This window comes from Brachyistius frenatus, unplaced genomic scaffold (assembly GCF_029030835.1).
Source record: "Brachyistius frenatus isolate BFR_SWC_R1_liver_20210118 unplaced genomic scaffold, ASM2903083v1 Contig_271, whole genome shotgun sequence".
NCBI classification, from domain to species: domain Eukaryota; kingdom Metazoa; phylum Chordata; class Actinopteri; family Embiotocidae; genus Brachyistius; species Brachyistius frenatus.
The window spans coordinates 182,094-198,974 of record NW_027210870.1 but is presented as its reverse complement, the minus strand read 5'-3'; the positions used below and the strand labels follow the sequence as shown (position 1 = coordinate 198,974).

The 16,881-nt window shown below is 47.0% G+C and overlaps 1 protein-coding gene across 1 annotated transcript in view; it reads left to right on the top strand.

Moving 5' to 3' along the window:
• Positions 1 to 1,679: 1,679 nt before the first annotated feature.
• The window catches only part of LOC138634665 (regulating synaptic membrane exocytosis protein 1-like), a 70,600-nt gene continuing 55,398 nt past the window's right edge, over positions 1,680 to 16,881 (top strand). Inside the window, 1 exon segment of the mRNA XM_069721719.1 lies at positions 1,680 to 2,399. Within this exon segment, the coding sequence (XP_069577820.1) occupies positions 2,233 to 2,399 (167 nt within the window). The 5' untranslated portion in view covers positions 1,680 to 2,232.

The window sequence follows — 16,881 nt, the reverse complement described above, 5'->3', positions numbered from 1 at the left end:
TTCTCAGGCTTCTGTGTGTGCATGCATGAGTTTCAGAGCTGAAAGGCTCGCTGAAATCCCGCTGCAGCAGGTCTCTGCGTCCTCCTTGCAGATCCGACTCGGGGTGTATTTATAGTCCGAGGTCCGCAGCAGCAGCACGACTGTGTCACTCAGGAGCTGGTGGTCCCTAGTCACGACCTAAATGATGACAAAATCCTGCACCACGGGAAGTTGACGTCACCGCGGTACAGTCACCTCCGCGGTGACGTCACTCGACGGAGGCTGGGTGGCAGCAGCGGCAGCAACGGCAGCACCAGCACCAGCAGCAGCCGGGGTTAATGCCATCTGCTGGATGGACCCTGCCACTCACCCGGCATTACGTCATCGGGGAGAAACCGGTGCCAGCTCCGGGATCGGTATAGCCTGGGAGTCTGGATGGGAATGCACAACGAGGCTGTAGTAGCGCTGACCGAGGGTAGGCCCATTATCGGACAGAAGCTGTTTGATCGAGCAGGGAGCTTTCCTCCTCTGAGATCAGCAGACAAACACCTCAATAAAGTTTCTTCTTTACAGTTTGATTGGCTCAACCGACGAGGCAACAAGAAATATAAATGATTTATTATCTAATAGAAATAAAATAAACGCAACTGGAAAAAGGAAATTAGTTTTCTAGAGTCAACCAATAGGGAAATAAGATTTTATGCATGCCTGGATCATGTCTAATTTCTAATGTGGGAATAAAAAAGATAAGCCTAACATAAGATATTAATTTTACTAGGTGGCACATAACTGTGATAAAATAGTCTTGCAGCCAGGAAAAAAAACGTATTTGATCATAGGATACATAAAACAAATAGGGCAAATCTGATAAAACATATTTACATAAAGTACTTTTTCACATAAAACAGCCTCCAATCAAGTGACGGAAAGTGGATCCTACCAGAATCAAAGCAGTATAATGATAATATATATATATATATATGTGCATATATTAAACAAGATAAAATATTATTTGAAAAGTTATTTATTTTTGTGGTACGTGTACTGCTGAGAAAGAATTTGTAAAATCACATAAGATATTATTGAATAAGATATTTATTTTTCTGATAAGTGTTCAAACTACTGAGAAATAATTTGTCAAATAAAATAAGATATTTTTAAATAACAATTATTTTTTTCTAGTTTGCTGCCTATAAAATTGAAATAACCATGAGGTGTTTAAACTGATGGGGGAAAAAAAATAAATAAAAAAAGATGGTTGAATCAAATCAAATGTGTGTTGTTCAGAGTGGCTGCTGTCCATGGTGCTGAAACGGACCTCAGCATCAAGAACTTGACTTTAACGTGTGACTCGTTTTGAGTTTGCAAAATACATAAAAGACACATCAAGTATCGCGAGAGGAAGTGATGAGTGTTCGATCCTCGTAGCACTTCTTAACTTTGTGTGTGTGTGTGTGTGTGTGTGTGTGTGTGTGTGTGTGTGTGTGTGTGTGTGTGTGTGTGTGTGTGCGTGTGTATGCGGCCACACTAAAAGCAGCGCTTGCATGTGATGATGGCGAGGACCCCATTCTCACATGAGTAAGCGCGCGCCTCTGCAAAAAAAGCGAGAGAGGAAGGAGGGCTGTATACCCATTGACGGAGAAAGAGAGAGAGAGAGGGAGGGAGGGAGGGAGAGAGGGGGAGAGAGAGAGAGAGAGAGAGAGAGAGAGAGAGAGAGAGGCAAGCACGGACTCCGCCTTTGCCGCCCCAACATCCAGCTCCAGTCCGACGACGGTGGAGGAACCGCGGACCAGCCGAGAGAGAACCACGGGGCCCCCCCACAGCTCGACCTCAACTCCCGGCGTGAGGAAAACGGAGATGGTGGGCTCCCCGTGACTCCGGGCAGGTGGAGGGGAAAAGGAGGACCGGCGGGGGGCGGGGGGGGAGCGGCGGCGGCGACGACGACGACGACGAGAGCGCGGCTGGAGAAACACCCAGAGAGAGGACGAACAACAACCAACAACAACAAAAAAAAGCACAACCGAAGGGCGCACGCGACCATGAGCGGCTCGCACTATTCGCCGGAGCTGCGGCCGCCGCTGCCGCCGCCGCGCCGCCCGCGGACCATGTCGTGAGGCGTGGCTCGGGAACGCTCCGGGGAACCTGTCAGCCGAAACGACACGCCGAGGAGGAATAGAAGGAGGAGGAGGAGGAGGAGGAGGCGGCGGCGGCGGCGGTGGTGGTGGTGGTGGTGGTGGGGTGGTGGTCGAAAAGATGTCCGCCTCGGTGGGGCCCCAGGGCGGCCCTCGCCCACCCACCGTGCCGCCATCCATGCCGGATCTGCCGGACCTCAGCCACCTCACGGAGGAGGAGAGGAAGATCATCATGGCAGTGATGGCTCGGCAGAAGGAGGAAGAGGAGAAAGAACAAGCCATGCTAAAGTAAGGGCGATATCTTTTTTTCTTTTCTTCTTCTTCTTCTTCTTTCTTTTTTCCGTGGAAGTTCTAACGCGTAGCAGAGATGATGTCTCTTATAGCTACACCGAGCTGGGTGTACCGTCACACACACACACCCATCACAGCCGGGCACCATCATGTCCTCCGCTCTGCATCAATCTGCACATGATTTTGGTCTTAAAAAAAAAAAAAAAAAAAAAAAGGGTCTCGGTGTGTTCCCAAACCTTAAAGGCAGAGTAGAGCTGGAGGATGCGTTTTCCCCCAAAACAGAAGTCCGCATCCTCAGAAACACGCACAGCTGGTCCCCTTCAGAATAAGACCTGGAATCGATCCAGAATTTTTTTTTTTTAAAAATGAAATGAAATTTAAAAAAATCCAGTCCCCGTGAATGGAGATGACCTGAAAACAGGGTCAAACGCGTTACAGGTGTAGAGATAGGGCTGCGAGAGAGGATGGGGTGTGACAGCGCCTGGTTGGAGGGAGGGAGGGAGGGAGGAAAAGGGGGGGGGGGCCGGGGGGGTACTTGGGATGAATCATAGCATCATCCATCCTTCACCCACTCGTTTTTCATCAATGGGGACTGCACCCGGTCCCTCCGTTTACACCGAGCTCCCCCTTTTTCTTTTTTTTTTTACGCACGCGTGCAGGGGGCAGCGCGCTTTATCGGCGTGGATGTACGCGTGCATGTGTGCGCGAGAAAGACACGTCGCTTTGACAATAATGGGAGCAACAGTGACATTACAGACCGGACCGTTTTATAAGCCCCGGTGGTGCCGAGGGCGCCGGTGACCGTGTGTGTGTGTGTGTGTGTGTGCGTGCGCCCCCCCACCCCCCCCCCCGAGCGGAGCGGAGGGGAGAAGATGGGGTGTGGTTGGCAGTCTCGTAGCAGGCCACGAGACACGGTACACCGATGAGGAAAAAGATATAAAGAGAATAAATCACAGCACGTTTGTAAACTCTCCGTATCGGGAGATCAAACCGAAAATTCTTCCCCTAAAAAAAAAAAAAAATAAAAAAAAATACCAAAGAATCTCGAGTTGTGCAACGCAGCACGAGGGTGCTGAGGCTGAGCAGGAAGTGTTCACCACTAAAAGGGCATTGTGGGAAAATGGCAGGAGGTAGTGGGAGATGTTTAGAGGGACCTGACAGTGGTGTGCTCCCCCTGGTTAGTGCTGGTCTCTGAGGGCCTCAGGGGAGGTGGGGGTGGGGGTGGGGGTGGGGGTGGGGGGGGGGTTCCAGAACCGGCAGAGCCTCCCGCTGAGCCGGGCCTGTGTGCTAATCTGCTCCAACCAAACCCACCCTCACACCCATGTGAGGTGTGTGCGCCCTCCACCCCCCCCCCCCCCCCGCCCCTCCGGCTTCGTAATAAAGCATGTTGCAGGCTGCAGATCATCCCACAGCTCCTCCGCATCCTCCGCTCCGATTCTTAATGGCTGTTTTCATTTCCTGACTGCAGCCTGAAGGGGAAGCTGGGTGAGGGCCTCGTGGGGGAGGGGGGCCCCCTGAGAGGAAGTGATCTATTTATTGTTCCATGAGGCTCAGGTGCAGGTTCAGTCAATAATGGCTTCATCATCTGGCTAATCATTAATGGGACCGGAGCTCCGTGGACAAAAAAAAAAAAAGAAGCACAAATGAGATTTTAGGGGAATCGGCCACGTTTTGCCGGTGAAGCTGCTGTGCGAGAGCGTGTTATGCAAGAGGCTGATTCTTTCAAGAAACGATGAATAAATAGCGAAAGCTGGAAGACGGGGGAGTGACGTATTCTGTTTGGTAATATCAGCAAGATTTAACCTCCCTTTGGCGCCGGCGTTGGGCTCAGTTTTCACGGTTTAGTCCTCCAGCCGATGCTTCTGCGGAGAAAATGTACTCCAGAAGCACATTTACTTGCTTATCGAGTCGGCCGTCACCGGTTGGTTTGACGCAGAGAAGACAAGAGTCTTTTGTCCGGAGTTGACTTATGTAGGTCAGTGAATGAGTCAGAGGGAACAATCGAAAGGAAGGAAAACACGCATCGTTTGAAAAGTTTGGAGCACTTTGACATCTTTTAGTTCAGAAAAGTCCTTACACATGTTGCCGCGCCAATACGGGAGATCGTTAAACCAACCCGGGTATCGCGGCAAAGCGTGAAATAGACACGCAGGTCCACTACGGCAGAACGTTGAGATAGCCACGCTTTGGCCTGTCTAGGCGTGATAGTTACACGTTTTGTAAGCGTGAAATGTCACGTGACCGAGGTCCTGCTACAGAGGTTTTGGGACAAATTGCCGTGCGAAAACGACAACATTCGAATCCAGTATCTAGTTGTTTCTAGTTGTTTTTTTTTGTTTTTGCTTGTTTAGTAACCACATGTTTGAGCTAAAAGTTAAATTTTCCTGTAAATCACGCAGCAGGTTTCATTTCCGTCCACTGCAGGAAAATGTGTAACTTTCACGCCTGTACTGTGCAAAGCGTGGCTATCTCACGTTTTCTCTGTCTCTGTTTATTCCACGCTACGCCGTGATAGCGGGGTTGTATAAACAGACCCAACACGTAATCTACGGTTTATCTTTGCTAATTCAGGAAGTCTGAGCTGCGATCGAATTAAGAACACAAAATGATCGTCTACTTTGCTTAAAGTCCAAACAAACGTTGAAAGCAATCAGATTGACTGTTTTCAAATGATAGTAATAGTACCTTTAATTTCAATGTGTGTTCTTGAATCTGTTCAGTATTGATATGTAACTTAATATATAACTTAAACACACCAATCTTACCTGTGACAGAGGATGTTTTTAAGTCTTTTGGATATCAGAGGTTTAACATTAAAACACCGATGCTTCAGTTCAATAAATAATAATTAGAACAAGTGAGAGTGAAATAGGAGCTCGGATAAAACAGGAGATAGAAAAGACAAGAGAAATAAAAGTAATTAAAAGAACGCTGGAGAGGTGTGAAAGTGTGAATACAACAAGGACAGAAATGAAAAAAAGAATTTCAAAAAGTACATATCATTAAACGAAAAATGTTTTCAATTCAAAAATGTCAACACTTCCGCCATTAATGAATTTCTATATAAACCGTAGCCGATAAAATGAGCGTCTAAACTTTATGTTCAGCGTACAAAAATACTCTCTCTCTGAAAGGTACGGGATGAATTTGTCTCCCGACGGCAGAAGTGTCACAGATTCGCTTCGGTTCCAGTGACGGTTCACATGCGAGAGAGAGAGAGAGAGAGAGAGAGAGAGAACATCCGGTTCCTTAAAGCGCATCGGGACCGGGTCCGTCTGGTCCGCACCGCCCGGTCAGGCCGGGAGCGCAGCAGCCGTCGGTGATGAGGTCGTGCTGATACGCTGGACTTTTATCTGTTATCTGTTTACTAACCTTCGGCACGACAGAAACCGAAGATCGGACGCCTGCCGGGGTGAGAAGTCGACACCTGGGCAACCTGAACGGACTCTCCGTCCTTCTCCGAGACACTCCGGTCCCTCCGCTGGCTCGCTGAAAACCCCCACCGACTTCCTGCTCCAGAGGATTGTTGGCGGAGCGGAGCCGTCCGTCGCGCTGTGGTGGCTGAAAGCAGCAGTGACCGACATCTGAGATGCTAAAAAAAAAAAAAAAAAAAAAAAAAATCCTCAGCAGGAAGTCTCGCCCTCTCCGAGCTCCCCGCTCCACATCTCCGGGAGCTTTCTTTTTTTGTTGTTGTTGTTGAGGTTTTCCAAAAAATATAGAACTAATGTGTAAAATATTGATGCGCTCAGCAGAGAGGTTGTTGACGTTTGAGACGGGGGGGGGGGGAGGAGGGGATGCAGAGGGGTCGTAGAGTGGGAGGATGGAGGCTCGCGTCGACGGAGAAGCGTTCGGAGCCGTGCGCTCGTTGGAAGTCTTGTTTTTTTTTTTCTCGTAACATTTGTGAGATCTCTCTTAACCCTTCTGTGATCGCTCGGCGAAGCGACGACGAGCAGCTTGTTGCTCCTCGACGCCAGATGGACCCGAGAAGTTATCGGGACTTTGGGGCGCGGGAGGAGGGAGAGGTGGGAGGATTTAGAGCTTTTTAAGGATTAGAGAGGTGGAAAAGGGGGTAGAGGAAGGGGAGGGGAGGGGAGGGGGGGGGAACTGGAAGAATGGGAAGAGCTTCTTGCAAGGGGTCCCACACACACACACACACACACACACACACACACACACACACACACACACACACACACACACACACACACACACACACACACACACACACACAGGGCTAATCTCTCTTCACCAGGGCTCCCCGAGGCTGCAGGCTGCACGCTGCAGGGTGCATGCAGAGGGCAGCGAAGCCCTCCTCCCTGTCTGCGGCCTGATACGGCCGTCCAGGGCGGGTCAAGTGTAAGTTGGGTGTCAAGGTCAGAAGCTGTGGACTTCGGGAGGGGGGGGGGGGGGGGGGGACAGCCCGACCTCCAGCCGTGGGCAGCCGTGGTTTCCGGAGGAATTTTGACAGTTTTCCTCAGAGCTGCACCGATCAATATTTACATATCGCCGTGTGGGTCGGACGCGTAACGTGAGACTGCGATTTTCCCACCCGCGAACACGCAGGAGTTATTTTTAGCCTTACGGCTTTATTGTTTGGATCCAGTCGCCGTCGAACTCGTATCTGAACAGACGGGAGCTGCTTTAAGAAACAAACGAACAGAGAAAAGGATAATAAATGCGGATGTTTCTGTGGATCGTAGTCGGGTGTGCAAATACACGGCTGCTTGCGCTTTTTCAGACACAAATAGCCCTTTTACAAATTTCACGTCGTGTATAAATTAGAGATCTCTGACCAGCGACAAATTTACTCAGGTCGGGGTAAACAGTCGGGGAGTCATAAAAAAAAACAACAACCGCATCAACAACCTGTAAAGTGACACATGTAAATAATGTGAAATACATCAAACAAACAAAAAAAACTAATAATATATATATTTTTTTAAACTAAACATTGCAATGTATTTAACTACATATTTCCAATGAAAACCAACTTGTACAAACCGTCATCTGACTCGAAGTCTACTTTTGTGAATCTGGCTCTTTTTTAAAATGTTTGTTATAAAAACAAGATGTCGGATTTTCTGTGACGTCACAAGAACGATCATTTTAAAATCAGATATCAGCGACAGAAAGAGTTTAAAAGTCCCGTTTCAGATTTATTCTTTTGAACATGAACAGCATCCTGTTGGAGGTCACCTTAACCAACCAGTAAACGCATTTATCCGTTACGTTCTCTATGTCAACTCTCTTTTCTCCTCTTTGGAAGTTTTACGCTTGAAACTGTTCAACCAATTCAAAAGAAGCCGCTGAAACTTGACAGCGAGAACTGTCTCATGTCGTCGTATAATAGAACAGAAACTTTCAGAAGTTCTGCAGATTTAACGCAAGACAGATTCAACTTCCAGATGTTGCCCACATGTTCTTACCGGCCTCTATCCGTCCACTCAGATCGTTTAATTCACTCATTCATGTTAATAGCTGAAAAAAAAAAAAAAAAAAAAAAAAAGCAGCCGTCAGCATTACGTAAAAAAAAAAAAAAAAAAAAATAAATCTTCCCCAGCACGTCTAACTTTGTGTCTTTCAGCTGAAATAACGAGAAAAAAATAAAACATTTTCAGAGCAGACTTTTAGAGTTTCAAGGTTTCTGAGAGAAAAATGCTAATGTTGAATTATGGATCGGGTCTGAAAATAGCACACACTTGGAAGCGCTTCCTGAAATATTTAAGTATTCAGTTCACTGGCTGCTCTTGATGCTCTCAACCTTTTTTCTTTCTTTTTTTCCTCTCTTGTTAACCTGCACCGCTGTTGATTTTTCACTAATTGCGGCGTGTGTTGTTGCCGCTTTGTCTGCAGACAGACTGCAGCGGCAGTGTTTTTAGTGCACAACGGGGAGATGTTCGCTCCTACTTTACACAGGTGGACGCACGCACACGGGTTCTGTACTACTCAGTACTACTCAGTACTGCTCAGTATTGCTCAGTACTGCTCAGTACTGCTCAGTACTGCTCTGTACTGCTCTGTATTGCTCAGTACTGCTCAGTATTGCTCAGTACTGCTCAGTATTGCTCAGTATTGCTCAGTACTGCTCTGTACTGCTCAGTACTGCTCAGTACTGCTCTGTACTGTTCAGTATTGCTCAGTATTGCTCAGTACTGCTCTGTACGTCTGAGAAAACTGCACCACAGACCCAGATGGTGCTGCGGAAGGAACAGTACGCTCGTACATACAGACACACCGCCGCTGTCGCTGTGCAGTTTGTCCTGTTGCTTTGCAGCTCGGTTCTGCAGACGGCGGCAGAGAAAGAGAGAGAGAGTGTGTGTGTGTGTGTGTGTGTGTGTGTGTGTGTGTGTGTGTGTGTGTGTGTGTGTGTGTGTGTGTGTGTGGTTTGCTGGATTGGATCATCACACTTTGCTCTTAATTAAAAGAACTCGAAGGCAGTCGGGTGTGTCTGCAACACCTGGAGGAATACAAGCCCGTGTGTGTGTGTGTGTGTGTGTGTGTGTGTGTGTGTGTGTGTGTGTGTGTGTGTGTGTGTGTGTGTGTGTGTGTGTGTGTGTGTGTGTGTGTGTGTGTGTCGCGTGTACATGATTGGTGCTTAGGTGTGTGTGCGCGCTTCTGAGTTCGTATCCGTCATCATTTTTTTCACAGCAATATAAAACAACAAACACTTTGGAGTTCATCTCCATGACCTGTGCATGCATGTGCACCCGTGTGAGTATGTGTTCATTCACGTGTACTCAACAAACCAGGAAGTGAGTTTGAAAGCCAGATATCTCGGTGAACATCGTTTTGTCGAAACCCCAACAGATAAGCAGCGTGATGTTGAGGTTATTTTAATGCTACAGGACAGTAAAAACAAAATCATAGTTATAGCCTCTATGTGGATGCAACTGCTCACACACTTTTTGTCTGCTTCTGATCTGGAAGCTGTTTTTAACGGTTTTGGCCGTTGACGTCTTGGATATTTGAAGCCAGAAGTGACCATATTTGGATGAGCTGGGGAGGAGCGAGCGGTGGATCTGACTAAGAACTACAGACTGGATATAAAAGTGCCTCTGGGACTGAAAAATGGCGAGTGCAACTGCAATACCACCGAGTGCCACTAGAGGTCGGCTCCAAATAGTCCTCCGGCTCCATAGACTCCCATTCAACTGCTCTCATGAAATACAGTCAATAAATGTTTTTATGTCGTCATTTGCTAAATTCACTCCATCTTATTCGTTTTCTGATGGTCCCGCTGAGAATAATCCGTCAAAAATGAGATATTACGCCTCAAAAATATGTTTTTGGGGGCGTGTCTGTTTGATTGACAGACCTGTGGTGTAGTCAGGATACAGCTATCGGTGGGCGGGGCATAGTGTTGTTGGATTTCCAAACAGATCGAGTCAGATCCGCCGCTCGCTTCTCCTCCCCCAGCTCGTCCAAATATGGTCAATTCCTGCTCCAAACCGCTCCATACTGGCAAGATGGTGACGGACAGAATCTGAACTGGAGGCTTCGTAACTGCCGTTCACAAACCAACGGGTGACGTCACTGCTGGTTGCTGAGAATCCGAGGACACCATGAAAGAATGAGAGAAGTTGATGCTTTTTGAATACGAGTGTATCGGAGCAGGAGTTTTTTTTTGGAGCCGGCCCCTGGTGGCCCTCAGTGGTATTGCACTTTAAGGCACTTACCTCCATTTTCATATCCAGTGTTTGCGTTTTACACACAATCCTAAATGTTGTACGCCGTTTTAACTCACGTCTGCGGCGCCCCCTGTTGGTGGACACCAGAATCTACAACTTATTTTGTAAAGCAAGTTGTTTGTTAACCAAAACAAAGGTCCATGTCACAAAAATGTCGCACTCAAAGTTATTAGCAACCTAAAACCTACAAACATGCCGAGTTAGAAGTTTATAGGAGGTTACTGTCGTTTTGTAATTAATAGCAGCAATCCTTTCTCTTCAAATTTTATTACAACTGAATGCACCATGCGTTCCTATAAACCTTGATACTTTTACACGGCAACCTAAAATTCAATACACAAAATTTAAGTGTTTTAATATTAAGATTTTTGTAGTTTTACTGTAAAACAAACCGCTCAAGAGCAAATTATGTTTTTAAAAGAAGACTGTTTACTCGTTGGCCCAAAGTATCATAGGGACAAATAAATGAAGTAATTTATGCTCATAAATGAATCCCACAAAGGTATTCTTCTGTTTACAGGGGAAGTTGTTAAACATTAAAACACAGGAATGTAAAATCAGGTGGAAATAGGCCCAAAGCAGCAACCTCATCATCACACAAGACTTCTTCTTCTTCTTCTTCTTCTTCTTCCTCAGTGCTGCACATCTCTGCAGCCAGGTTTGAACATCTGTAGGGAATCCTTTCTGCAGGAGTGTGGACAGCAGCACGTGAACATTTTGATCCGCCCTGAACCTCTTTTTCTACAATAAACACCGTTACTTATTTGAGACTCTTTATCAGAGCTTTTTATGGGAAACGTCCGTGTGTTGGTATTGATTCAGCCGCTCCGACTGCGAGACCTAGTCGATCATCATCAGCTGCAGCAGCAGAGGACGGAGTGTGACGGAGCGGCAGGTTTCGGGCCTAAGGAGCTGCTGTGCTCGCGACTCCGAGAGGGAGAGACCTGGAGCGAGTAGCCTCTTTAGTGCTCCCAGACCTCCCCGGCATTAAACTTTAATGAGAATGCATTCTGCTCGGAGCTGACCAGGCTCCCTCTACACATCCCTCTCCCTCTCCTTCTCCATCTCTGTCTGTGTTTGCGGTTTCAGAGGAAGCGATGGGATTATATCGCTGTGCGGGATCCTCGCAAAAAGCACAATGTGTCTCCGCGCGCTCGCTTAAATAACCTGCGAGACAACGGCGGCGTCGCTGCAGCTACAAACACGCTTCAGCTCACCTTACAAACACACGAACTGATTTAACTGCTGCATTTTTTTTTTTGGTCGTGGCATATTATCTGAATGATTAGTGTCGCTCGTAGCACGTCGGCATGTTGACCGTAGAAAGGTTTTTGGTTGCGGGTGAGTAAAAATTGAAGCGAAAAGTCAACATGAAACGAAAAGTTTGGCGAAGAGGAACATTTATAGCGACCAAAATCTACAACGAGCCTCCAGAGCAGCGTCGGTGCTTCATTCATTCAACCTTCATTTATACCTCGAGAAATCATTGGCCCTCATTCACAACGACATCGAGTTGTTTACAGAGCAAAGAACAAATAAAAACAACGGTAGTGATCACAGCAGTAAGACAAGCTGACAGAGATGAGATTGTAACCACAGTTGAGCTTCTAGTTAAACCATTCAGCTGTCAGATGAAGGAAGATTAACCTGAAAGATGAATTGATATAAGAAGCATATTAATATAAGTTCGGTAGTTTGAGTAAAATACAGTCATATAAAACAATTACAAGTACAGGTTTGGACTTTTAAAAGCAAGCTTCGGAGACGTGTAATTGCAATAAGTGACTTGATTTTAAGGAGATGTTTCAATTATCAGTGACGTTCATGTGACATTTATTTCAAAGAAAAACAAAGAATATGGTGAATACGGATTATTCCTTTAACACCGAAATCTGCTGCACCTCACCCGTGTGCCGATCCACCCCGAACTAAACACCATCATCACAGCGAGCCGCGCGGTTTAACCGGAGATCAGCGAGTTTGAAGTAAAAAAAAAAAAAAAGAATTCAAACGAAATGTGATCGAATCAAAAAAAGGAAATGTACTTTAATTTGTAGCTCACAGTGTGCGGAGGCTGGGGAGGTGGAGACAGGAAATCCAGGAGGAACAGAAGAAAATGATGAAGAGGAGGGAAAGGGAGGGAGGGAAGGAGGGAGGGAGGGAGAGAGGAGGGGAGGGGGCGAGGACAGAGGAGCTTCTGCCGGGATGGTGAGGGGATTAGAAGTCGACTGTAATTACTCCGCAACTACTCCACCAACTCGTGATGTGTGTGTGTGTGTGTGTGTGTGTGTGTGTGTGTGTGTGTGTGTGTGTGTGTGTGTGTGTGTGTGTGTGTGTGTGTGTGTGTGATGTGTGTGAGTTTAAGAGAGAAAGAAAACAGACGGCAGGACAATGCAAAGTGAATCTTATCTGTACGAACGATAGATTTTCTTTAATTTCTTTATCAATTACACGACTTTGACCGACCCGACGGAACCCCCGTAGACGTAGAGATAGTGAGGTGTCGAGAGGGAAACGAAATAAAAAAGGAAGCGGAGGGAGAGTTCGACGGGATGAACCCGAGGAGCCCGTGCCAAAAAAGCACTCCGCTCCGTAAATATGGGTGAAACACTCACAACATCAATAAAAGAGTTATCGACATCGGGGCGCCGGCTCCGGGAGGGGCCGACCCGCAAGTCCGGTCGAGTACCGGCCCGGAGGCGGGCGAAGGTTATGAAGGTGAAGTCTGTGCGGTGATGGTGCTGCCCACAGACCCTTCGGGGTAATGGTACTCGAGATGCCGCTCTTCGTAAAGAACACGAGAATATTTCATACTGATTTTGGTGGAAATGTGTAGAAATGACAAACAAGACTTTAGAATTTAAAAAAAAAAAAAAATTTTTAGATTTGGGCTTCAAAAATGCCATTTTGTTTGCCAGCATCTTGCTCCATTTTCACTCCCTGGATCTTTGTACTGTATTTACACCCGGTACTAAAATGCGTGCTTGTTATGTTCGGTCTAATCTCAATATGCGAAAACTTGGAGGTCTCCAGGTCTGAAAAACTAAGCCTATAAAATGTAATTCCACTGAGGGCCACTAGAGGCTGCTTTCAAAAAAAAGCCCACCTATAGCGGAAGCCTTCCTGCACCAGAGACCTGTCAATCAAACAGACTCGCCCCCCAAAAATACGGCTTTGTGAGGCCTCATTTCTGATTGTGGATGTTATTATTTTCAGATGGACCAAATGGAGGGAAATGTAGCTACTGGCTCCATGAAGACTTGTGGAAAAACTTTATTGACTTCGTATTTCATGGAGAGAAGTTGAATGGGAGTCTATGGAGTTGCAGCCTTTTTTGGGAGCCGACCTCTAGTGGCCCTCAGTGGTATTGCACTTTATGGCACTTCTGCATTTGCCTTAACTTTTCAGACCCGGAAGCCACGTCCATCCTATACTATCTGCGTCTTTGCGGCATTTGTTCCCGCCCCTTCCTTCACTGCGATTGGACGGGTCGGCACAGAACAAACGCTCAGCGCTAGTGCTGACTTAGCAAATTGAATTACCCATAAGCATAAAAAAGGTGAAAAAGAGGTCGTTTCATCTATATTTTGTAGTTTTGTGGTTACTGGTTTTGATCTAAATTTGTTTGGGATCGACGGGGGGAAAAGATGAAGTGTAGCTTTTGCACCCCGAAGTCGAGACTCTTCTAAAAAAAAAAAAATAAAAAAAAAAATAACAGAAGCCAGATTTTGTTTCTTGCCGCCTTTCGAGCCGCGCGATAAACCGGCGGGTTTATGTGACTCCGTCGGTCCGAGGAGACACCGGATCCTGGAAAGAGCGACAGCTGGGAATCAAACCCCATCGAGCCGCGGAGGGTTGACCAGATTGTTTGAGAAATTGCTGCCCTATAGATAGATAGACACACATCAGCCATCTGGGTGTTTCGTTTTCTGCTCGCATTATGACGTGGGTACCCTTTTTTTTTTGGTTTTGTTTTTATAGCCTTTTGACAGTGGAGGGAGCCAAATATGTAAAAGTCGTCACGGAGAACATCGCGGCGGGCAAATAAGAAAACAAAGAAGGTGTTTGCTTTTGCTTTCGGCTCCCATCTGTTGCTCTTCTCTCTCAGTTCTTTGACTTTTTTTTTTTTTTCCCTTCTCCTTTTCTGCACTTTTCAGTAAACTAATAATGTTCCTGCTTTTATAAACTTGAGTTTTCCTGAGAGGATCTATCTATTCTTTTTCTTCCCCTCCTCTTCCTCTTTCCATTATCCTGTCTCCATCCTCTCTCCATCATCCACTGCTCTCCTCGAGTGGTATTTATAGAGCGGCTCCGGATGCTTCTCTCCTCCGCTGGTCTCTGGCCCACGCTTGTTTCCGTCTTGGCTCTTTTTTTTTTTGTTGGTCCTTTTTGCTTTTTCAATTGTTCTCCTTCCTCCTCCTCCTCCTCCTCCTCCTCCTCCTCTCTGTAGACGTCAGTTTGTCGATCCATCTCTTTCTAAGATGGGATGATTTCTGGGTATTCGTTGTTACACCACTTCTTCCTGTCTTCCTATTTCTTTTTCTTTCTTTTCTTTTTTTCTCCCCCACCTCTTCTCCCTGTCTGCGTCTGCTCTCTGATCACTCCACCTCCATCCCCGAGTCCTCCTCTCCAGCGTGTGTCGAGATAGCGCGCGAGATATTTTTTTCTCCAACCGTCCTCCGCTGCGCCTCGTTCGTTATTGATCCGGAGTGCTTTGCTTTTCTTCTTTTAAACTAAAGTCTCCAAACCCTTGGAAAAACTGCCAGCTTGTGCACGTTGTCTACTGGCTCTTAGCTTTAGCTAACCATCGTTATTTCGGCTGGTCAGTGGTTGAAAATTTAGGGTCCTTTCACACCTTTTTGTCTGGACCTCCGGACTTTACATTCAGTTTGTTCCAAATTAAAACACAAGGTGTGAAAGGCGTCTTGGACCAAAGTCCGGATTTGGTCCGACTAAAACAGCCGGTCTCGGTTCAAACTCTTTTGGACTTTTGGACCAATTACAGGGATTTGTGACAAAGGGATTTGTTAATTGGTGCTTATTAAACAGTAGAAAAAGGAAATATAACCGGAAAAGAAGTACAACAATTTTTGCCTCCAAAAAGTCTACCAGCTGATTGGACAGCACGCCGACGTCACGCCGTCTAAAAAAAAGACGATCAGCTGGCTATCCGTCAAAGTCAAAATCACAACGTGAATCCAAATGCAAAGTGAACCGCGATTAAAAAAAAAAAAACACGAACCTTCGTCCGAACTTTAAGGTGGTGCCCTCTGTGATAAATGTGAGGCCTGCATTTGGAAAAATAAAGGTGAGTTTGTATGGATAAAAGAGGCGGGGCTTAGCGAACGGTCCAATCTTGAGCCTCGTCCAACTGAGAAAGAGTCTTCTGCTCGGTGTCGCCGGCAATCAGCTGATGAGACCGAAATAGTACTGCCTGACGCACGCACACACACACACACACACACACACACACACACACACACACACACACACACACACACACACACACACACACACACACACACACACACACACACACACACACACACACACACACACACACACACACACACACACACACACACACACACACACACACACGCGCACACACACACACACACACACACACACACACACACACACACACACACACACACACACACACACACACACACACACACACACACACACACACACACACACACACACACACACACACACACAGCTTCCCCTCCTCTTCCTCGGGCAATGTATTCATAGCGGCGTTAATTAACAACTCGACACCAGCGACTGGTGAAGAACGAGGGAGACGGAGAGGTGAGGAGGAGGGGGAGGAGGGAGTCCTGACCTCCATACTGTATGTGAGGCCGAAGGCAGCGGGCCATACATGTGTTTATGTGGGCTCTCTTGTCTGTGTCAGTGTTTATGTTTGTGTGTTTGTGTGTCTTGATTTGCGCGCGCGAACACACACACACACACACACACACACACACACACACACACACACACACACACACACACACACACACACACACACACACACACACACACTTGTTTTGACAAGGCCAAAAGTCGGGCTAACCAGCAGATGCTGTCTGTCCCTGTCGGGCCGGTGCTGGTGACCCGGAGAGAGGAGACGGCGGCGGTTCAGCTGGTTCACACCGCTCGAGTTTAACTGCAACTCAGTTCCACGCAGAACCTTTTGACGGCCGAAGTCGTCTTCTTTCGTCACGCATCGCGGCGTGTCTGTTTGATTGACAAGCCTCGGGTGCAGTCAGGTTTCTGGTTATAGGTGGGCGGGGCGTAGTGTCAGTCAGACCCACCTCCTGCTCCTCCCTAGCCTGTCCAAATATGGTCACCACTGGCTCCAAAAAAACAACAACAACAACAAGATGGTGACGGCCAAACTGTATCAAGTATATCACTTCCTGTGTGAGACCTGAGATCAGTTACCGTAGCAACAAGAGATTTGTAAATTCAACTCGGTGCTGATGTGATGCATTTACTAGTGTGTGTGTGTGTGTGTGTGTGTGTGTGTGTGTGTGTGTGTGTGTGTGTGTGTGTGTGTGTGTGTGTGTATGACAAACCTGTTTTGTTTTTTTTGCACTAGTGTTTGCATACACAAGTCATGTGGAAGACATGCGACTGAAGTATTTGAGCTCTCCTTCACCACCTGTGTTCCTAGGCGAGGTGGCCGACCCCCTCACCCCCTCCTCCCTCCTCCCTCCCCCGGGGGAGGCAGCGTGGCTCAGGCATGTAATGGATGAACTCACAGCAGAGTGAACACAAAG